Source organism: Rhamphochromis longiceps, linkage group LG6, assembly GCF_057381845.1.
Source record: "Rhamphochromis longiceps isolate RC_006_pf linkage group LG6, R_longiceps_female_GT1.1, whole genome shotgun sequence".
Classification (NCBI taxonomy): domain Eukaryota; kingdom Metazoa; phylum Chordata; class Actinopteri; order Cichliformes; family Cichlidae; genus Rhamphochromis; species Rhamphochromis longiceps.
This window is the reverse complement of record NC_140562.1, coordinates 3169237-3190667: the sequence shown is the minus strand read 5'-3', so window position 1 is coordinate 3190667 and position 21431 is coordinate 3169237. Positions and strand designations below refer to the sequence as shown.

The following is a 21431-nucleotide window of genomic DNA, read 5'->3' as shown; positions in this document are numbered from 1 at the left end:
CTCTGTATTAACAGACATGCCATATTGGCCCAGTTTATTTTTCTTATCATTGTTGTGAGGAGACCATAAATAGCATTTGCATTTTCTGTTGTACAGTTCATTGGCTCTTATGGATAAAAAGTCTTTTTTATTGTTTCAAAATAGCTGATAACTATTCGCTGATAGCTGCCAACATCTGCGAACAAATATAATTATATAAAGTGGTTCTATATAGTGTGTAACTGTTAATATAGAGGATTATTACATTTATTGCTAATGCAATCATATGGCACACTGACCTCTGAGGAATTTTTGATGGCACTCGCCATCAGAAAGGTTGCTGACCCCTGAAATATTGACTGTTGGAGTGTAAACTGGATTTAGTGATCTTTGAAAACTTATTCAGAAACCATGAATATACTGTAACTTTAAAACTGCTTTAACGTCTTACTTGTTAAGCAACAGTATTAGTTAGTTTTTTATGAGAAAAATGAATCTGACTCATATTTTAAATATACAAACAACCCCACTGAAAACAGCAACAAGCAGCTGGGACAGCCATGATGGCTAAATGCTAACATCAGCAGGCTAAAATGCTAACTGTCCCACTGCTAACATGCTATTTGTACATGGTCCATATCACATGCATTTAACCTGACATGTCATTCACACATAGAGGATACTCATAGTCGCTGTGAGCTCTGAAACTCTGACCCTCTTACTATAAGTATAGTTGGTTTCATATTAAAGAGTTTACTCTGACAAATAACTCAAACTTACAACAGAAAAAGAGTCCACACAAGTGCATTGTGAGTTACAGTACTTACTTGTTTATTTATAGAATGGCAAAGTAGTTATGTGGTGTGTGCACGGATGGATGAGTTTAAATTTGTATCCATCAGCAAGAGAGGTGACACGAGACAGAGAGACTTTAGTCAAGACTGACAAAATGTGTTATTGACACACCAACTTCCTGTGTCAGCTTTTAATTCTCTTAACACAACAGAAAACAACTGCCCCTCTTTCAACATTGTTGATGACAAAACTTACAGATTTCTAGCAATTTATTACACAAATGGAAATTTGGAAGTAAAATTTAAAACATATAGCAATTAAACCAAAGGTACACAGACTTACAGTCCACCTGGTGCTGCAGACAGTGTTGGGAAGGTTACTTTTAAAATGTATTCCATTACAGAATACAGAATACATGCCCCAAAATGTATTCTGTAACGTATTCTGTTACGTTACTCAATGACAGTAACGTATTCTGAATACTTTGGATTACTTAATATATTATCATGCTTTTTACAACAACGTGAATGTACTATTGCTGTGTGATTTATTACTATTACTGAAGGTCCGCGACTCCGAACTGTAGTAAAGGGACCTCTGACTAATACGGCGGGGTCCCTGTCGGCTCGTAGCCGAAAAATAGCTTTACTTTGTTGTGTGGGTCAAGTTTTCTTGCGAGAGACAGAGAGAGGCGTTGAAAGGCTGCTCCAACAGAACTTATTGTTTCAGAGGAAAACAGGAACACGGTGTACAGTCGAGTCTTAATAGCTTACTTACAACTGGGCTCGTCAGGCTCTCTTCTTGGCTGCAGTGGTTATTATTATATTTACATGCTTCCAGCTCCCGTTTTTCCTCGATGACAACTCGTACCTTTCCACTCCCCTTTTTCTCCCTCCTCGCGCTCACAGACACATAACGTGTATGGCAGTGCATTCTCCCTGCAGCACGGACTACACTGCCCATGATGCAACATTCTTTAGAGCTATGCTTGTAGCATTCTGCCTGTTAGCTTAGCACAACAACAACGAAAAGGCGCTCTCTCACCCAGGAAACACACAGTCGCAGAGAGAGAGAGAGCGTCGCCCTGTAACCATGGCAACCGTAACGCTGCTGCCTGGAACAACAGAACGTAGCTGTCAAACAGAACCCAAACAGTCCTGACCCGTGACAAAATGAAACAGGAAAGTACCGCAGTGTAATCCATTTATTTCAACAAAGTAACTGTATTCTGAATACCACCTTTTTAAACGGTAACTGTAACGGAATACAGTTACTCATATTTTGTATTTTAAATACGTAACATGTATTCCGTTACTCCCCAACACTGGCTGCAGATACTCGTAGACAGCAAAGTTATGCTTCAGTCCAGGTTTTGCTGACAACAGGTACAGTTCAGGTTCACAGTGAAACACAGTGAAACAGTGGCCAAAGATCATTGCATTGACTGATTTCTTGGCAAATTTTGCTCTTTACTGATGTCTTTGGCACTACTGGTACCATGAGATGGTATAAATTGTCCATTCAAGTTGTACAGGTCCTCCAGCTCCACCTGAATGGCTCCACTAGCGGGATTTGTCTCAATGTGTCAGCAAAATTCAATTACACCTACAGGCCAGTGGACACTCTTTCAATGATGAGGATGTTCACATCCTGGACAGGGAGGAACGCTGGTTTGAGGGCGGAGTCAAGGAGGCCATTTACGGGAAAAGGGAAAGACCATCTCTGAATCGAGGAGGGGGTAAGGGTACATCTTTCGCCATCTTACAATGCTGTGATTGCAGCCATTCCCCAACTCAAGCACTTTGAACAAGCACTTTGCAACAATCTAGAGATTTCAGATCTACCATTTATCAGCTCAAATATCCAATGACATGAATGCTTCAAAAGCGTCAACATCAGCTCTTCTCTGACAGCATGGTGGGACTTTCTTTTTTTTTTGTTTGCCTGTCCCGTTTGGCTCTTTTGCCACCAGAATTATTGTCTAAAGGCAAAGAAAGATGCCCAACGGATTTACTTTACCGAATGGATCATCCCAGTCTTGCCGTAATGGTCCATTTGATTCACCTTTTATTGTTTATTTTATTTTATTTTTACTTGTTAAATACGGGACACATTGACTGGGGAAAAGAAAAGGGAGAAAGAAAGAGGGAAAGAAAAACAGCAGAGAAGAGGGACTTGGGTAAAGGGCAAAAAAACAAAAACTAACAAAATAAGCAGACAAAAAATACAAATATCAATCACCTGGATCACCTGTTGAGAAAGAAAAAAGAAAACAAGCAGAAGAAAACGAGAGCAACATAATAAACAACATCACGATGATCTATGTGAATATAACAGTAAATACTAAATATTAAACATTATTGTGCAGCACGTAAGATCGACAGCACACAGTGTGCTTTAAGGTAGGAGCCAAAAAGGGTGTAGTTTGTGGGTGTGAGCACCCGTGTGTACACCTGTGAGCATGGACGCGCTTGTTTTTAAAAGGTTCCTTCATGTAATGATCTGCTAGAGGGTGTGGGGGGGCCACAGCCCCGTCCTCCAGGGCATGAAGCAGGTATGGAGGAGATCAAAACTCTGTCCCAGAAAGAGCTGAGGAGAGTCCCAGATGAGGGCTCACTCAGCAGCCGCGGAGCAGAAGCCAGGGGGAGTTGCAGTGACGCGCCCATGAGCTCCGCCGGCAGCCAGCCGTGCCTGAGTGACCGAGCCCCAGGCCGAGAGGCCGAGGGCACCCCACCCCCGAAGGAGCCCGAGCGAGCCCCAGGCTCCAGGCCCCGATAAGCAGCCACCAGGAGTGAGCCGGCGTGTACCTGGACGCCCATCCCCGACCCTGAATCCTCCCTTAGTTATGCTGCAATAGACGTAGGCTGCCAGGGGATTCCCATGATGCATTGAGTTTTTCCTTTCCAGTCACCTTTCTCACTCACTATGTATTAACAGACCTCTCTGCATTGAATCATATCTGTTATTAACCTCTGTCTCTCTTCCACAGCATGTCTTTATCCTGTCTTCCTTCTCTCACCCCAACCAATCACAGCAGATGGCCCCGCCCCTCCCTGAGCCTGGTTCTGCTGGAGGTTTCTTCCTGTTAAAAGGGAGTTTTTCCTTCCCACTGTCGCCAAAGTGCTGCTCATAGGGGGTCATATGATTGTTGGGTTTTTCTCTATCTATGAAGCGCCTTGAGGCGACTTTTGTTGTGATTTGGCGCTATATATATAAAATTGAATTGAATCTCTTGATTATTTGTCAATAAATTCTCTTTTAGAATTTTATTGACTGTTATCTTTTTGCCCATGGCTGAGATGGTTGGTCAGACCTAGAATCTTTTTGTATGTGTGTGTTACAGTATGTTACATTAGACACCTATAATACTACTCAAGGCTGTATTGCAGAGTGCTGTCACAAGTCGATAAGAAAATCAGAGACATCCTGAAAGTAGGAAAAAGGCCTCAGAAACTATTCAGAGCCACGTGAAACCTGAAGGCAGTAGCGGTTTTTGATACGGGCGACACGGGCGGTTGCCCGGGGCGGCATCGTGGTGGGGGCGGCATCGGCAAAAAAAAAAATTGCTCGTACTCATGCTGCCCCGACATCAGCCAGCGCATATTGGGAATGTCACAGGCACCGATCGGTTTTCTGTCGCCCATTTGCTGGGAGTAAGGGCGCCCTCCGTTTGCCAGGTGTGCCTGCTGCTTGCGGCACAGGGAGGAGAGGGCGGCGGCAGGGGATTCACTGACTGGCTGGAGCAGCGTCTAATAACCAACTCGCAAAATAAAACAAAATAAAAACAACCCAACAAACACGAAAACACCCGACACCATGATACAGACTAATTTGCACCGATGTTTTTTCGAAATTCTGTACGCGAAAAGTGAGCGCAAGAGCCCTCGGTGCGCCTGCTCGCTGCTGAAGTCAAAGTAAACTTTATTGTCATCTCCGCTACCAGAGATGGGCAGTAACGCGTTACTTGTAACGCGTTACTGTAATCTGATTACTTTTTTCGAGTAACGAGTAAAGTAAGGGATTACTATTGCAAAAACAGTAATTAGATTACCGTTACTTTCCCGTAGGAACGCTGCGTTACTGCGTTACTAAAACCGGGATTTTTTGCGAGAATGTCTCATGACAGTGACGTAAGCGAGTGTGACGTTCGTGACAACAGCTGTGTGCAGATCAACAGTGGATCATATATGGAGTGCAGGAGAGAGTATGAGCGTGCAGCGTTTAAAGCGTGGAAGTACTGACCTTACTTTGAGTTTGATTCCATAAAAAGTGACAAAAACATTAGTGTCCGCTGTGCGTGGGAAGAAAACTTCTTTTTACAGCGAAAAAAACCCTAAACTTCCAACAAGCACCGAGTAGCTACGACGTAATGGGAAACTCACAGAGAAACTCGCGGATTCTTCCACTGACCGCGGCACACCTGCACCAGGGTAAACCTCCGCCTACCCCACTCCTGCTTTACAGGTGAAAATAGAGCAACAGGACCGCTGAGTCCTTGACTTTATTTATTTTCTGCTGTGTTTTACTTGCATCTATTTGAAAGACTGAGTGTAAACACAAAAAATATTTTATTTTATGTGCTGGAATGTGCAGAAAATAGGTTTAAATGTTAAACTAATTTCTTCCAGTCAGAGAATGTTGCATATAATTAAATTTTTGCTTGATGCATAAAGTTAAAAGATTAAAACTAATAAAACAAGTTTTAAAAAGACACTTTTCCATTTGATTACATTTTGTATGATGGATTATGTAGAAAAAGTAGAATTGGGCTGAAAGATCTATCGCTTTATCACCTCTTCAGGTTGTAAATCGTGTTTTTAAAAAGTAACTAAGTAACTAAGTAATTAATTACTTTTGAAAATAAGTAATCAATAAAGTAACGGGATTACATTTTTGGGGAAGTAATCAATAATTAGTTACTGATTACTTTTTTCAAGTAACTTGACCAACACTGTCCGCTACATACAGTCCAGTATATAGAGAGACGAGACGACGAGGCTCCAGTTACAGCAGTGAAAGTAAACAAACAATAAATATAAGAAGAGTAAGAAAATAAATATACACTTTAGGACTAGAGGTAAAGGATCAATAACAATTTAACATTTATAATTTATAGTTTGATGATTTAAAGTCTCACACACAACCCATCGAAAGGGGAGGGGCCCTGCTGCTTCCAAATAGAGCACATTTCATTTATAATGATGTAAATCCAAGCCCATCATGTATTCATGATTTGAATCCTGGGTTGTGTGAAATCCCAGGAATAAACCCTAGACAAAGTGAATCTGTGAACTAAGGTGTAGGTGTGTTAGGTTATGTTGTGGTGATCCTCATGTTGGGGGATTTGTGTTCATACTGGAGTGCAAAATTAAAACCAACGTAAGATGGACAAGAAAAGTTCAAAGCCATCAGGTGCTCAGTTTAGAAAAAAAGAGAAAAGAAGAGGAGGAGAAACGAGCAAAAGATGCAGGTAAGCAGATGTGTGATTGGATAATGGCAGCTCATCCTGAACCAATCAGAGTCAGAATACTTTATTAATCCCTAAAGAAATAATGTGTGTTACAGTTGCTCCAAGAAGAAATGGTAAAAATAGTAACAGTAACAGACTAAACTCCAAACAATACATTATGTTACAGATTTGAATATTAATGAGTCGTTGTCAGTTGTTGATTTGTCCTGTTCTCATTGTATGACGAATTATGATGGCTGTTTGGTAGCCGTCTGCATACAACGCATACTCTCTCTCTCTTCATATGTGTGTGTGTGTGTGTGTTTCTGTGGTGAAATTCAGTATGGTTCCGACAACAGTTTTATGTTAATGTACAATCCTTATTATGTTTTGTGGGGGGGGGCAGAGGGAGTGCTCGCCCAGGGCGCCAAACAGGCTAGGACCGCCACTGCCTGAAGGTCTGGATAACTTTCACACCTGAATATCTAAAAATGGATTAGAAACACTGTAACGTTACAGATTCATAATATGTCCTCCCTAAAGAAAAGAACATGAGGCGAGCCTAAGGTTATTAGTAGAAACTACTAACTAGTAGTAACTAGTTTGATCTGTAAGAGTCCTTCGAGAGGAGTAACATCTAAGCTAAACACCAGCTCAAACACAGTTGCTTCATCTGTTCACGCTGACTGTATGAACAGTTTTGCTGGCATGTTCCTGGATGACTTCCCATGATGCCACAGGATAGGTAAGATCAGACTAGTCAGGCTGCTGCATACACATACGTACTCATTCATGTTGTTAACTGCCTCTTTAATATCATAGTCTGAGAGCATGCAGACTTTTTACACATGTGGAGCAAGTGTGTGTGTGTCTTGTGGTTGCTGAGCTGGAACAACAGCTACCCCTGGTGGCCAGAAGGATTAACTGTAGCTGCCTGCTGTATGCATAACACCAAGATCATTTTATCATTCAGTTAAATAAATGTGTTCATATTATATTATTTTATACTTTCAGAAAACAAAAGGGAGTATTTTTTAGAAACATTCCTTTACCAAAGCAAAAAAACAAAAAGAACAAATAAACAATGAAATTACTTCAAATACTTTGATGCCTATTTTTACATTTAACTAGTCAATCACTACGCTAACCCCAACGGACTCTGTTTTATCGTTTAGCTAAAAGTATGAAGAGATTTACTTAAAGTTGTCTGATATTATATATGTCAGATGATGAAGTCATCAAAATGACACTGTTTAGAACAGGAGTGGGCATCTCCAGGCCTCGAGGGCCGGTGTCCTGCAAGTTTTAGATATCACCCTTGGTCAGCACCAGAGATGGGCAGTAATGCGTTACTTGTAATGCGTTACTGTAATCCGATTACTTTTTTCGAGTAACGAGTAAAGTAAGGGATTACTATTGCAAAAACGGTAATTAGATTACCGTTACTTTCCCCTAGGAACGCTGCGTTACTGCGTTACTAAAACCGTGATTTTTTGCGAGAATGTCTCATGACAGTGACATAAGCGAGTGCGACGTTAGTGACAACAGCTGTGTGCAGATCAACAGTGGATCATATATCGAGTACGGAGAGAGTATGAGCGTGCAGCGTTTAAAGCGTGGAAGTACTGACCTTACTTTGAGTTTGATTCCATAAAAAGTGACAAAAACATTAGTGTCCGCTGTGCGTGGGAAGAAAACTTCTTTTTACAGCGAAAAAAAACCCCTAAACTTCCAAGCAAGCTCCGAGTAGCTACGACGTAATGGGAAACTCGCAGAGAAACTCACGGATTCTTCCACTGACCGCGGCACACCTGCACCAGGGTAAACCTCCGCCTGCCTCACTTCTGCTTTACAGGTGAAAATAGAGCAACAGGACCGCTGAGTCTTTGACTTTATTTATTTTCTGCTGTGTTTTACTTGAAATTTGAAAGACTGAGTGTAAACACAAAAAATATTTTATTTAGTAACGGGATTACTTTTTTGGGCAAATAATCAGTAATTAGTTACTGATTACTTTTTTCAAGTAACTTGACCAACACTGGTCAGCACACATGAAGCACACGATTAGTTCGTTACCAAGTCTCTGGAGTTCAGGAAATGTTGAGGAGGTAAATTAGCCATTTGAATCAGCTGTGTTGGCTCAAGGACACATCTAAAACCTGCAGGACACCGGCCCTCGAGGCCTGGAGTTGCCCACCCCTGGTTTAGAAGAATCAAAGACTGATGGTCACACCAGTGTTATGTAACTTGGTTCCCTAAAATCTTTTCCTACATTTCCTTACGTGATATTTTGTTTGCTGTAATTAGGTTGGTGTGTTTCAGTACCGGCTTTTGTTAGCTTTTTGTCACGGTTTTGTACAGAAAAATACCAAAATACAAGAAACTGAAAATGCTGGGTCAAAATGAGCCACAACTGTGACACTTTTATAACGAGTGCCATAAAATTTTAGCTTCATACTCAAAGTAAATTCATTAAAGTTGTGAAAGCCATTCCCCCTGCAATGATTCCGATGGCTAAAGCCAGTTTAACATGTTCTTCCTCTATAATTCGTGAATTTAAAGGAAAGGCATGCAATAATACATTTTTAAGGACAATTCTAACCAAACAACTTTTTCCTTCTCAATTAAAAAGAAAATATTTGTTTAAAGATTATAACTCGAGGTTTTTGACTGAGTATCTTTCTTTTCCAATTCCACCTAAAGCAAAAGAAAATCACTTTAAAATCTTAAATGCCATATATCCATCCAATGACTATCTTCACAAGAAATTCAATATAGATACGAACGAATGCACTTTTTGCAATACTGATATTGAGACTACAGAGCACCTTTTTTATTCATGTGAAAGTTCCAGATCTTTTGGGGATGATTTTCAGTACTGGTTAACCTCTAAAAAATACTGCCCTTCTCTAACCTTTCAAGAAATTATATTTGGCCTACAAACAGAAAATAAAAAAAATAGAATTTGGGATTAACAACTTATTTATAGTTGCAAAATTTTTCATTCACAAATGTCGCTTCTTGAAAATTATTCCGATTTTTTCTGGTATTTAATAATGTAGTAATTTAAAAAAAAAAAAAAAAAAAAAAAAAAAAAAAGACAAAGGATGAACTGAAGCTCTGCCATCACGTAATGTCGCATACTGCTGTTTCTGATGTCATTTTAAAAAAAAAATAAAATAAAATAAAAAATAATGTAGTAATAATAATAATGGATTGGATTTATATAGCGCTTTTCAAGGCACCCAAAGCGCTTTACAATACCACTATTCATTCACTCTCACATTCATACACTGGTGGAGGCAGCTACGGTTGTAGCCACAACCTGACAGAAGCGAGGCTGCCATATCACGCCATTGGCCCCTCTGGCCAACACCAGTAGGGTAAAGTGTCTTGCCCAAGGACACAACGACCAGGACAGAGAGCCCGGGGATCGAACCAGCGACCTTCCGGTTACAGATACGCTTCCCAACCCCCTGAGCCACGGTCGCCACGTAGTCCTCCTATCCGGTTGTTCAGTGATGACGCGACGAATCCTACTTCCGGGTCTAAAGTAGTCTGCGTTTAATATGGCTTTTGTGTTGTTAACATGTTTAATGTTTTGTATTTTCTTCTATTTGATCTCAAAAAGCTCCTAAAACAGTCAGCGACCACTGTTGACCTCCCTCGGCTTTTATTACCGCTAATCATTTATTTAAGCTCAGTTTTTAAAACCTTACGATGTAACTACAGCCCAGCCCATGCAGCAGTATATGAATGACTAACCTCGTATTGTGGATGGATTATCTCAGTTGTTCTCCTGGCTGAAGTTTGGTCCTTTTACAGCATCCTGCCATGCGATTACATTTGTTCCTGACCACCGAGAACACTCACGTTAACTTTTATCGAGTGGAAAAAAAGTTAGCTTGTTTATATTATGCTAACATAGCTGTGTCGCTAGCGGTCACGTAGCACATCATTATATACCAGCTAGCCCAACTTCAGTAACCCTACAAACGTCACTGCTGTTTAGTTTTCTGTCTTCATTTATGCTGGAAGTGATAGCAGAGCTGTACGTTTGAATTTGTTTCCAAAACCCCGCAGTCAGGACATGCTATATTGTATTTAGATAGAAGCTAGCGAGCTAACTCCCTGCTAACTTCTAACTCCGTTAAATGTCATAAATTCCGTTTTCATGGATGCCTGGATGTTAAACTCAATTGTTACACCTGGTAGAGCAGAACGCTGATCATTTTATTAAAGATGAAAGACTTTAGACAGTTTTTCAACTCTCAGTAATGCCATAGTGATCGTTTGATATATGGACCTGCAGCAGAGTTTAGACCCAGACACGGCTAGTGACGTCAGACTGAACAACCGATGGCTTCATTAGACAAGTGTAACTTAAATAAAGGTAATTTTTGATGCAGCTTTTCAACTGATGTAGCTAGACTGTGTGTGCGTACTTTTGTTTTTTTGTTTTTAACTTTTTAACTTTTATATGTAAGGTCACTTAATGTACTTGTGTGTTGCTTTATGTTATCTCTGACCTATACTGTTCTTTTGTTCTTTGTTCGATGGCTGCTTTGTTCTTAACCACCTGTACTTGTACACATCTTTTTGACTTGTAAGATATGCGCTGTAATTGTTAGTTTGTACAATTAAAAAAAAAACATCAACGAAAACTAAACACAGGTTTATGTGGCTTAGGATGACGTCACTGGCGCTCATTTATTTTGAAAACAAACTTTCTAAAAAAAAAAAAAGAACAAATAAATAAACCAGTTGGCGTGTACTCTTTAACGAGGACCAGAAAAAAACGTTGTGCAGGTTTTAGAAATGAGCTCTTCAACATAAAACCAAATGATAACAGAGGTGTATCATATTTACAAAGAAACTAACACAAAATATAATGTAGCTGAAACTGCCGTTATATTCTCAAATTCGCTGTTTTATCATATGTACCTGATAATCTGTGTAAACCACACATATTTGGAACAGACTTTTATTTTCACTTGACTACAACCTTTTGATCATTTACAGGCAAACTGCCTGAGAAAATGGCTCGTTTGTCTCATTTTCAGTCAGGCGTTTTCAGGCGGTTACTAGCTGTCAAAGGTGGGGTCCTTACGGTCCTTCCTTCCTTCCTTGAGCCGCTCCATCAGCCGCCTGACAGAAAACGACAACCGGAGGTAAAAAATCCAGATTAGCCCGAAATCCTCCAAAAGCCGAGCGGGTCTTTCGAGTTATGATGGGCGGAAGGACGAGTGCCATAGCGGCGGGTGTATGCGGAGCTCTGTTTGTCGGTTACTGTATTTATTTCGACAGGAAACGACGGAATGACCCGAACTTCAAGAACAGGCTACGAGAACGTGAGTGTTGACCTCCTCGCTGCTCTTTTTCTCACCTTCGCCGGGTTCGCTGGTTCGGACACCGGGCGGTTTCGTTCGGTCCAGTTAGCTTGTCCAGAGGCTGTGGAGGAGCGCTACAATCAATTCAGTAAATTAAGCAAAGCATAGCTGGGACTTCATTCATGTTCTCACATCGTTAGGTGGGTTTGTAGCTGACACGCCACGATGTGACAGTAATCACATTCTTTGCGCCCTCCCTGGATCCTGAGCTCTTCCATCCTCTAAAAGGATCTGTAGAAATAACTGGTGACATGATTTGTAAAGGGGAGCATACGATTAGTGGCTGTGCTTCAAAACAAACCATTATTTTGGTGTTGCCTAACCCTATTTCGAGGCACAAAATAAAAGGCTTTTATATGGCTGTACACACATAAATATACTGAATATACCAGTGCCGGTCTAAAGTGTGCTACCTCAAACTTGAGCCGCTGGGCAGCTTATGGAGGCTGGATTCAGAGAACCTCAGTTGTCTCCAAGGCCACATTACCAGGTAGTATTTATATACGTCCAGGTGCTCATCCAGATTTGTCCTGCCAGCAAAACTCCAAACACTGTGAGAGAAAGGCTTTACTATCCTGTGATGTGACCTGCAGCACACACTCATTCACAAAGCTATTTCCATTTCAAGTAATTACACAACAAACATATTTAGCATGATGTCTTGTTAGCTGGGCTTCCAGCCTGCTGGAGATTATCGTGTTATTCCAGGAAGATTGGGCCTTGTTCCAGTTAGTTAATCCAAACATGAGGAAGCTCCAGGTTTTCACGTACATGGTAACAGACTCTGTGAGCAAAACCACAGCTCTGAGTTTCTTTCCGACTCCTCTGCTGCTCCTGGACCAGCTGACTGACACTGATGTTTGCTCGTTCATAGAGTTTCTTACAAACAACGACCCAGCTTGTATGTTTGCCATTTTGTGTTCTCACACAAGCGCAGAAGAGAGACGGCAGTTACACCACAGATTGGTAACATGCGCAGAAAAAGATCTGTATTGTGTATTTGTAGCTTTGTAACTCTGACTCTATCCACAGTAATGCTGCCTGACTTGTGTGAGCATCATATTCTGTCTATGGTAACGACACAGTGGACCAAGCTGATTAAAATAACTCTGTCCTGCGTGGTTTTTGAGAGAAATATGACCCACGCTGGCACACATTCATATTCCTCAGTCCTCTGGGTTATAATCAAGGCTTTACTGTTTATTTACCCATTGCCATGGTGCACTCAGGTGTTCTGGGGGACACTAAAAGTTTGAAATTGGAGTTTGTTAAATTTGCTTCAGGGAATACGGCCGAAGCAGCAAACTGTGTATAAACAGAAATAAACACATTCCAGTTTTTGTATTGCAGGCAGTTTGTAATTGTTACCAGTCACCTGAACATGGTCAGCTGGACGACAAGGTGACAAATAATCACTGGCCTACAAAAATCAGGCCTAAATTTCCAGTAAATAGTTGATTTGAGGGAGCAGAAGCTGAACTTGGAGCTAGTTTAGCTTTAAGCCTATTTCTGTGTCTGTCTTATACTCGTAACTTTGTGAGTGTAGCAGCTACTGTCTAAGACTACTTTCTTGTTAAAACCAAGATGGACATGTTTTGAGGGCTGGAGCAACATGAGCAGTTTGTCCTGTTCTTGTCACAGGGAGAAGAAAGCAGAAGGCTGCCAAAGAGAGGGCAGGCCTGGCAAAGGTGAGCAGTCTCTACACGCCTGCACCTTTACATGTGCACACGCGTGCACGGAGCTGACCGTGTTTCTGTATTAAAGCTGACACCCACCACATTAAAGGACAACTTCAAACCAAAGCACTGATACTGACTCTGCTGTACAACTGCAAGCTACTTCACACAAACGTGACAGAAATCAGCTGTGACTGCTTACTGTGACTGTTGTGCAGCTTCCAGATCTGAAGGATGCTGAAGCCGTGCAGAAGTTCTTCCTGGAGGAAATCCAGTTGGGAGAGGAGCTGCTGGCTCAGGGTAATTTACTCTTTATTGAAACTCGTACCACTGAACTGGTCAAACGGTTTACTGCAGTACAGCCAGTGGTGACCTTGCTGCGGCGCTAAAATGGCTCCTTCCCTGCTGTTGGGACACCCAGTATGGGTACAGACGCCTGCATGTGGAGCTTATAAGCTTTTGTTTCCTTTTGCTTTGACTACAGGAGACTACGAGAAAGGTGTGGATCACCTGACCAACGCCATCGCTGTGTGTGGTCAGCCTCAGCAGCTACTACAGGTGCTGCAGCAGACTCTGCCTCCACCCGTCTTCCAGATGCTGCTCACCAAGCTGCCCAGTATCAGCCAGGTTTGTGAATTGCTCTAGGATCAGTTATTATGACAGCATGCAGGACATGGAGTCGAGCAGTTTTAACTCTGGAGTCTTTGAATCATCTCTAAAGTGTTCATCAGTCATGCACACGTCAAACCATAAAGCCGAGGACCTTTGTTTCCTGTCTTGCAGCGTATCGTGAGCGCACAGAGTCTGAGTGAGGATGATATAGAATGAGAGCCCAGAAGAAGCCACCCCTGCTCCCCGTTTGTTCAACACGACCTGCCCACACCTCTGCCTCCTGTCACTTTCACCCCATCCAGCCTCCCTAAAGGGGTTCAGTTTCTCTTCCTTTGTCCATTGAAAGGTTTTCTTTTTGAACTTGTATTACCCGTTTTGGGGTATTAGGATATCTAAATCATGAGGCCACAAAAAAATGTAGAGAAATGCAATCCGGCCTGTCCCCGCTCCCAAATCCTCATGTATGTAATAACCAACTGGGCTGGATTCAAAGATGAATCCGCTCCTTCCTCCAAGGTGGTGCAACACACATCTGACAGGATTATGTACAAGGTTTACGCTGCCTGATGTGGTTGTACCTGCCGTCTCCATGACAACGTCAGTAGTATAAACCAGAATGTGCTCGGATGAGTATTTATTGTTTTGTTACGTCTCGTCTGTCTTTCCATTCTAGACTTGGAAACGCTTTTTAGAGTGACGATATGTTTTGTTCTGTTTGAAGAGGACGGCCCTCTTTAGCAAGAATAAACCATCTGAACAAACCGCAGCTGTGTTGAGTGTTCAGTCCTGGTCACCCTGGCACTGCGCCTCAGAACAGTTTGAGGTCTTTATTAAACCGAGCAGCTGAACCTCTGTGCCAAAGCGCCCTGAGTGCTGGAGGTGCAGCTACTCTGTTCTAATGGTCCTCATCTACAGGCTGGTGGAGGTACAGGGAGGAGAGCAGGAGGCTGCTATGAACTGTGGCACGTTAGCAACAGTGACACGAGAGAACGATGCTGCACAGCAACCAACACACTGGTGGTGAGAAATGTCTCTGCTTTCTTTTGGAGAGAGGACGCCACCGGGCTCTGTGACAGAGGTCAGAGGTCACGACAGCATCTAAACTTCACTGACTCATCTGCCTTCAAAAATTATTAGTGTGGATCATTTGCTTTCAATAATAACCCGATTTAGAGGTTTTGCTGGTGATTTGCAAGGAAGAAAGAAAACAGTGACAATAAATTCAGACACAGAATAAAAGAAATGACGTATTTTAACCAAATAAGTGAAACGGTTACAGATCAAGTCCAACACAGCCCTGTGGGAAGGACCTGTGACTTTATGCTGGGCAGAGGAAGTTCTCGTTTAGCTGCCTGGATGTCAGCTGTGTTGGAGTCGGGCTCTGAACCTGCTGCTCTTCCAAACGACTCTGATCACAGCGACCACATGCTTTTTCTGTCCTCAGTTTAAATATGAACAGACTTTTCTGGCTTCACTCTCTTTTTCTTCAGTGCTTTCTTTTTAGTCTTTTTGTCTGGATCTGCCATCTCTCCTTTGAAAGAAGCGGAGCTTCTGCTCAACTTGCGCTGGTTTCCCATCACCTTCCTTGGGGACTTGAAAGCTCCTCGACCAGCCGCCCTCTCCCGTCCAGAACCCGTCTTCAGAGTCTTGCCGGTCTTCCTTGTTGTTGCTTTGCCATCACCGTTACTCTTCTGCTTCTCCTTCTTCAGTGACCTCTTCACCCGGATGGATCTGCCCTCCAGCTTTGAGCCGTCCAGTTTCAACGCCAGCTGCACAGAATCGGTACTCTGCACAAGGAAGACAAAATGAAGTGTAGAAACACATGGCCTACTTTGACCAAAGCACCAATACTGACGCTTAAAAACTGTAGAATGGAAAAACCACTGGCTGATGTCACACTGGCTACGCCCATCAATGGCACACAGTCTATTGTGGATTCTAATTTATTCTAATTCTGTGCTTTTAGACCTTAAAGTTCCCAAAGTATGAGTACACAGTATGGGTCAGCGGTCCCCAAACGGTCCGTGAGTCGTTTGGTACCGGGCCGCGAGAGTTGAGGCTCAGGTGTGAAATGTCTGGTTTTCAGGGTTTTTATCGGTTTTCAGCGTTATTTTGTTATCGTTTTATCGTTAACTCGGTTTTCCTGGGTCTTTTCACGTGTGTTATGAATAAATCTTATTTTTTTCGGTACCGGTACTAGTTTTATTTTGTTGTATTTATCCGCGACACCTTAAAGGCCGGTCTGTGGAAATATTGTCGGGCATAAACCGGTCCGTGGCGCGAAAAAGGTTGGAGACCGCTGGTGTAGGTGATACGGCCACCATCTGTCATATACACCGTTCAGGAGCATAAATCAAAGAGCGCCATTTGATTTAATATTTCCTGACTGCTGGTGTGGAAGTTTACGGCAGCTGCTAATAAGCTCATGCAGTGACACCCCCGAAACTAAACACAACATAAGGCACCAATTAGTAGAGCAATGCAAGAGAAACCCCAACAATATGACAGTGGGAAGGAAAAACTCCCTTTTAACAGGAAGACAGTTCCTGCACATCCAGGCTCAGAGAGGGGCGGCCATCTGTCATGACTGTGTGTGTGGGGTGGGGGGGGGGGTTCATAGCCAAAGCTGTACTGTTTAAACATGGACTGACTTTTGTCACCAGCCATCAGAGGACAACCCTGCAGTGATGCGTATTCAGTTAGAAATCCCAAGCCTCGCCACAGGCGTCTCAAAAAGCAAAATATAAATGCAACTAGAGCTGGGCGATATATGATTTTTTCATATCACGATATGTTTTTTTCATTTCAGGCGATAACGATATCTATCACGATATAAGCCAAATAACTATATTTGTAAGATTTAAATGTGCCGTTGCTCACAAGTAAAATGTGAAATAATCAGCAGCTTGTTTTTATTTAAATATTTATTTCCCATAATAAGTTCAACAGGGTAGATGTACTTAAGGAACATGAGACTTTTTCAGATAAATAAAGGCAAATATTGCAAACTACACAAAAGGCAGCCGCTAAAGCGTTTAAGTTTCAAAATAGAACAAACGAAACAGACTAAACTGTCAATTCCACTTAGAAACAAAATATTAATTCTAAAAATAAATCTTAGTTTGTTTTACAGAAGAACAGACAAAACTGACTAACTTTTGTCAATATCAAATAAACTGAGAACTAAAAGGAAATTCTCAATCTCTCCTTGTTGTATAGCTGAGCTTTTCAAACAGTTTTAACAGTTACTTTAGTCTGACAAAAGCCGAATGACGAATTAGCGCTTCCAGTCAGAGACTGAGGCTACGTCCACACGTACACGGGTATTTTTGAAAACAGAGATTTTCCGTTTTCGTTTTAAAAAATAATCCTGTCCACACATAAAGGCAGAAATGAAGGAAAACGCTGCTATGAACATGCCAAAGCAGCAGGTGGCGCTAGATTCCTAACCGTGCAGAAATGTTGGCCAATCAGAAGTCTAGAAGCCTCGGTGGGAAAAAGTAAACAAAGCTGGGGCATAGAAGCAGAACCGAGTCGTATGTGTGGAGGGACAGTAACTGTGTGTATATGTAAGCATTTAAACACTGCAGAGAGTAGAATTAACAGTAACAGTATTGTAGAAATTCATTTCACCGAAACAATAACGTGGCGCACAGTGTGACGTCACAAAATGCGCGCACCTTTGACGCTGCGTTTTCTCCGTTTTTCTCGTCCACACGTAAACGCAAAAACTGAGTTTTCAAAAATCTCCACCCTGGCCGGAGTTTTTAAAAATCTTCGTTTTCAGTGACCAAAAACGCCGTTTACGTGTGGACGAAAGGTGCAAACGCATAGAAAAATCTGCGTTTTCAAAAATACCCGGGTACGTGTGGACGTAGCGCATGCACCAGTTTATTGTATTTCCAGACTTGCTTTCGGCACATTTACAGTGCACGCTACTCTGTTTTTTGTCAGACTTGAAATAGCCGAAATACCTTCACCCTACGGAACTTCTATGGCTCTTCCGTTCGACAATCTCTCCGGCGTTGGAACCATCATCTGTTTTCTCTTCGGTCACGCTCGGTTGATTTTTCTAGTCGGCACACTCATTTCCTCCATTACCCGGGCTGTACGGCGGCTTGGCACTTGTGCTGTACGTAACAAGTCACGTGACATGACGCTGCGGCTGTGATTGGTTCGGCTCTGCGCTACTTAATTTGGATTGGCTGGTTTTTTTTGTTTTGTTTTGTTTTTTTTTTTTAAGAGGACAAGAGCGGCGAGGTCTATCGCGATAGTTTAATTTTTCTATCGAGAAAAAGTTATATCGCGATACATATCGTTATCGTTCTATCGCCCAGCTCTAAATGCAATCCAATATTATTATTTGTTACTCCAGAACCACGATCGTCTCCGAGCTCTTGTACCTCAAACAGGACGTAACCAAATCCTTTCCCCAAGCCCGAGTTCTTGTCTCGCACCAGTCGCACCGCCTCCACTGTCCCACACTCTTCGAAATGCCTTCGAAAAGTCAGCTCGTTGATGTCTGCAGACACAGCAGGTTGGCTTGAGCTTCAAACTACTCACTCATGGACAACTACACCTTTACCACTGTCTGGAACTCTACAGACGAACTCACCAAATGAGAGATTCCCCACGAAAACAGAACGCTTGTGGTCGTGCTGAAAGAGAACAACAGGATTTCAGTTTAACTCCCAGGAGACAGATACAGCAGAGCATTCTGGGACGTCTGCTGACTCACAGATGAGCTGTCGGCCACTCTGTCCACTCGGATGTGAAAGTCTTTCTCTATCTCCATGCCATTCCTGTGAGGGCAGACAGACAGAGCTCTATCAGCACGTGTATGTTTGGGTCTTACAGCATTAGCAGGTTTCAGGAGGAGCGTCTGACCTCTCCAAAGCTTTGGTGATGCCATCTTCATCTTTAAACACTACGTAGGCATTGATGCTCTGCTTCTTTGGGTGGACTTTGCGCCTGCGAAGTGAAAAGAAGCTGTTTGGTACAAATGGAAAGGAGTCAACTGAAACCATACTATTAGTTTGTTGGTGGAACCTAGTGAAAGCTCAGGATTAAAAAATAAACAACTTTTAGAAACTCACTTGATAGCAGCTACTTTACGAGACATGGAGGGGTCCTCTCTGACCTGTTGGAATGAAACACAATGTTACTGAAGACGAGAAGCTGCAGCAACCTGGCGACTCTCTTTCTTTCAGAGGTGTTTTTACCACAGAGCGAAAGCGAATAGATTCGATGGATCCTTTATCCCTGAAGAGGCTCCGCAGGGTCTGAGAAGGAACAAAAAAGGTTGCCAGTCTTTGAACTTCCACATTATTATTGTCCTATAAATACTGCAATTATTGCACAACAAGCAATTTGCACGTCTCCTGAAAGATCTTGGAAAGAGCCACAGTACAGTTGTGTTTTCACTCTGTCAGATAAACACCTGCTAGAAGCTAAAACGTCCAACAAGCGTTTCCAGAGGTTGCAGATCAGACCGGCTGCCTCAGCTTAGCCAGTTTCTCCTTGTTATCGTCCCACAGCTTCATCCACAAGCCTCAGTCTGAGGTCAGACCGTTGAGGCTCAATACTGACTGTGTACAGCGTCTCAGTGCATCTAAAGTGCCATCTGACTCATGACCATATTTGCTCCTGTTACTGCGCCTACGTGACTGAACGAGGGTCATTTAAAACAAACACGGCTGTGTCTCGTCTTCTCCATTCTCCACATAAGGAGAAACAGCGAGGTGGCTCACAGAGGAAGGAGTGGCGCCTGGCTGCTGAAGCTAACACGCAGGGAAACTGACACTAAAGAGAAACTCCAGTACTGTGTTAGTCTGCACCTCAGCACTAAACTACACTGCATGTTACGTCCATGTAGTTTATGGATGCAGACTGCTGGTGTCAGATACAGTCAGGCGGTCACTATGGATACAGGTGGGTAAAACAAAGAAACTAAATAAACCTTCTTGGTGCAGCTGATGGGAAGGTTGCCGACAAACACAGTCCTTTTCTTCTTCAAGGTCTCCTGCGCCTTGCTGGCCTTCAGCCTCTGTCTCTTCATCACCCAGTACTCTGTGTCGTTCTCTCTGCCCGACTCGGAGGTTTGTCTCTTCCTCTTCCTGTTGGGTTTTTCTGGCCCGTCCTCATCCTCGTCTGCCTTTTGTAAACCACTCTCTCTGAAACCAGCAAATTCAAATGAACACTTCAAACAAACGGGTTTGAGAAGAGACTTGAATCAAGAAAAAACTGGGGAAAAAGAAATTAACACTCACCTTTTTTCCAGCTCCTGATTGGCTGCTGATTTCTCCTTAGCTGGCTGCTGCTTCTTCTCCTGGCGTGGCTGACCTTTGACCTGTGGGCTTTTCTGCTTCTGCTCTTTGGTTTCTGTGCTTTTTTGAACCGGCTGCCATCATAACACAAAAAGACACTTCAGTCATTTCCTCCCTCTTAAATAATCCATTAGCATTAGAGGCGCTCACTAAAAGTTTGAAAATAAAACGCACAAACTCTAATAAAGAAAAACACTTCATCAAGCTCAGCGAAGGTTAATGCACCTCTGCGTGTCTTAAAGACACCTTACAATAAATAAGTCATGACACACAATAGAAGAAGACAGGTTTTCTTGGTTTTTACAGATTTGGTTTCGACTGGTGGTCAAACACGCAGTCACAGACGGGCTGGTTGTGTGCTGCGCTCACCAGAGGCGCAGGCTTGAACAGCAGCGCTGTGGATGCTGCTGCTGTGCTGAATAAAGCCGACAGGGATCCAGAGGCTGCAGAGTTCTTCTGGAATAAGCTTCCTGACACCTGACCCACTGTGTAGTCAGCTGACTGTTGTCCTGGCGACACCTCTCTGCAGAGGACAGAAACACTGAAGTTAACAGGCGATAACGCTTTTTGTGCCATATTTAGTTGAGCTGGCACAGCTGTGTGCTCGTTCATATCTGTACACAAAGAAGCAGGGAAGTCTTGGGTCACTCCTTCAGCTACAGAGACCCTCCTACGCTGCCCTTTGTAACTGTTGGATTCGGAGAAATCCAAAGAATCCAGGACACAGAAGTCCATCGCCGAACTTCTGGAGTGGATCTGGGTTCCTGCTCAGTTGGAGCTCATGGCTCCTCCAGCAGACAAACAACCGAGTGAAAAACCTGGACCCTGCGGGGGTCTACTGCTGATGCTGGCTTTGTTTCTTTGGGAGCACCGGTCCCCCCAGATCGAAGGCTCAAGTCTGCGTTCTGAACGTTATCTCACTAATCGTCGTGATATTTTCACTCGTGTTATTAAAGTGTATGTAAACAAACCTGTTGTGGGCTTTCTTCTTCATGGCTTCCCCTCTTCTTTTTTATCTGGAATAAATGTTTACTGAATGGCCTAAACTCCAGTAAACCTTACAACACATCCACACGTTTTCTATCCGAGTGGACCGCTGTCCTACTTCGAAATATTCCCCATAGGAACACGGCAAAGCCCCACAAAGGTTCCTATGCTTTTTCTAGCTTTAGGCTGATTTGGTACCGTATAACTAAACTGGGGT

At 42.7% G+C, this 21431-nt stretch overlaps 2 protein-coding genes across 2 annotated transcripts; one reads left to right on the top strand and one right to left on the bottom strand.

Annotated features, from left to right (window-relative positions):
• The first annotated feature begins 11339 nt into the window (after nucleotides 1-11339).
• tomm20b (translocase of outer mitochondrial membrane 20b) lies at nucleotides 11340-14663 on the top strand. Its single transcript, XM_085408949.1, has 5 exons — nucleotides 11340-11574; nucleotides 13255-13301; nucleotides 13508-13589; nucleotides 13774-13916; nucleotides 14073-14663. The coding sequence occupies exons 1-5, from the start codon at nucleotides 11451-11453 to the stop codon at nucleotides 14115-14117; spliced, it is 441 nt and encodes a 146-aa protein (XP_085265075.1). The 5' UTR covers nucleotides 11340-11450; the 3' UTR covers nucleotides 14118-14663.
• A 581-nt stretch (nucleotides 14664-15244) lies between these two features.
• rbm34 (RNA binding motif protein 34) lies at nucleotides 15245-21373 on the bottom strand. Its single transcript, XM_085408948.1, has 11 exons — nucleotides 21199-21373; nucleotides 20597-20750; nucleotides 20171-20301; nucleotides 19861-20074; nucleotides 19124-19183; nucleotides 18998-19041; nucleotides 18789-18872; nucleotides 18640-18703; nucleotides 18517-18559; nucleotides 18305-18423; nucleotides 15245-15688 (listed from the first exon to the last, which is right to left on the bottom strand). The coding sequence occupies exons 1-11, from the start codon at nucleotides 21219-21221 to the stop codon at nucleotides 15347-15349; spliced, it is 1278 nt and encodes a 425-aa protein (XP_085265074.1). The 5' UTR covers nucleotides 21222-21373; the 3' UTR covers nucleotides 15245-15346.
• Between the last annotated feature and the right edge of the window lie 58 nt (nucleotides 21374-21431).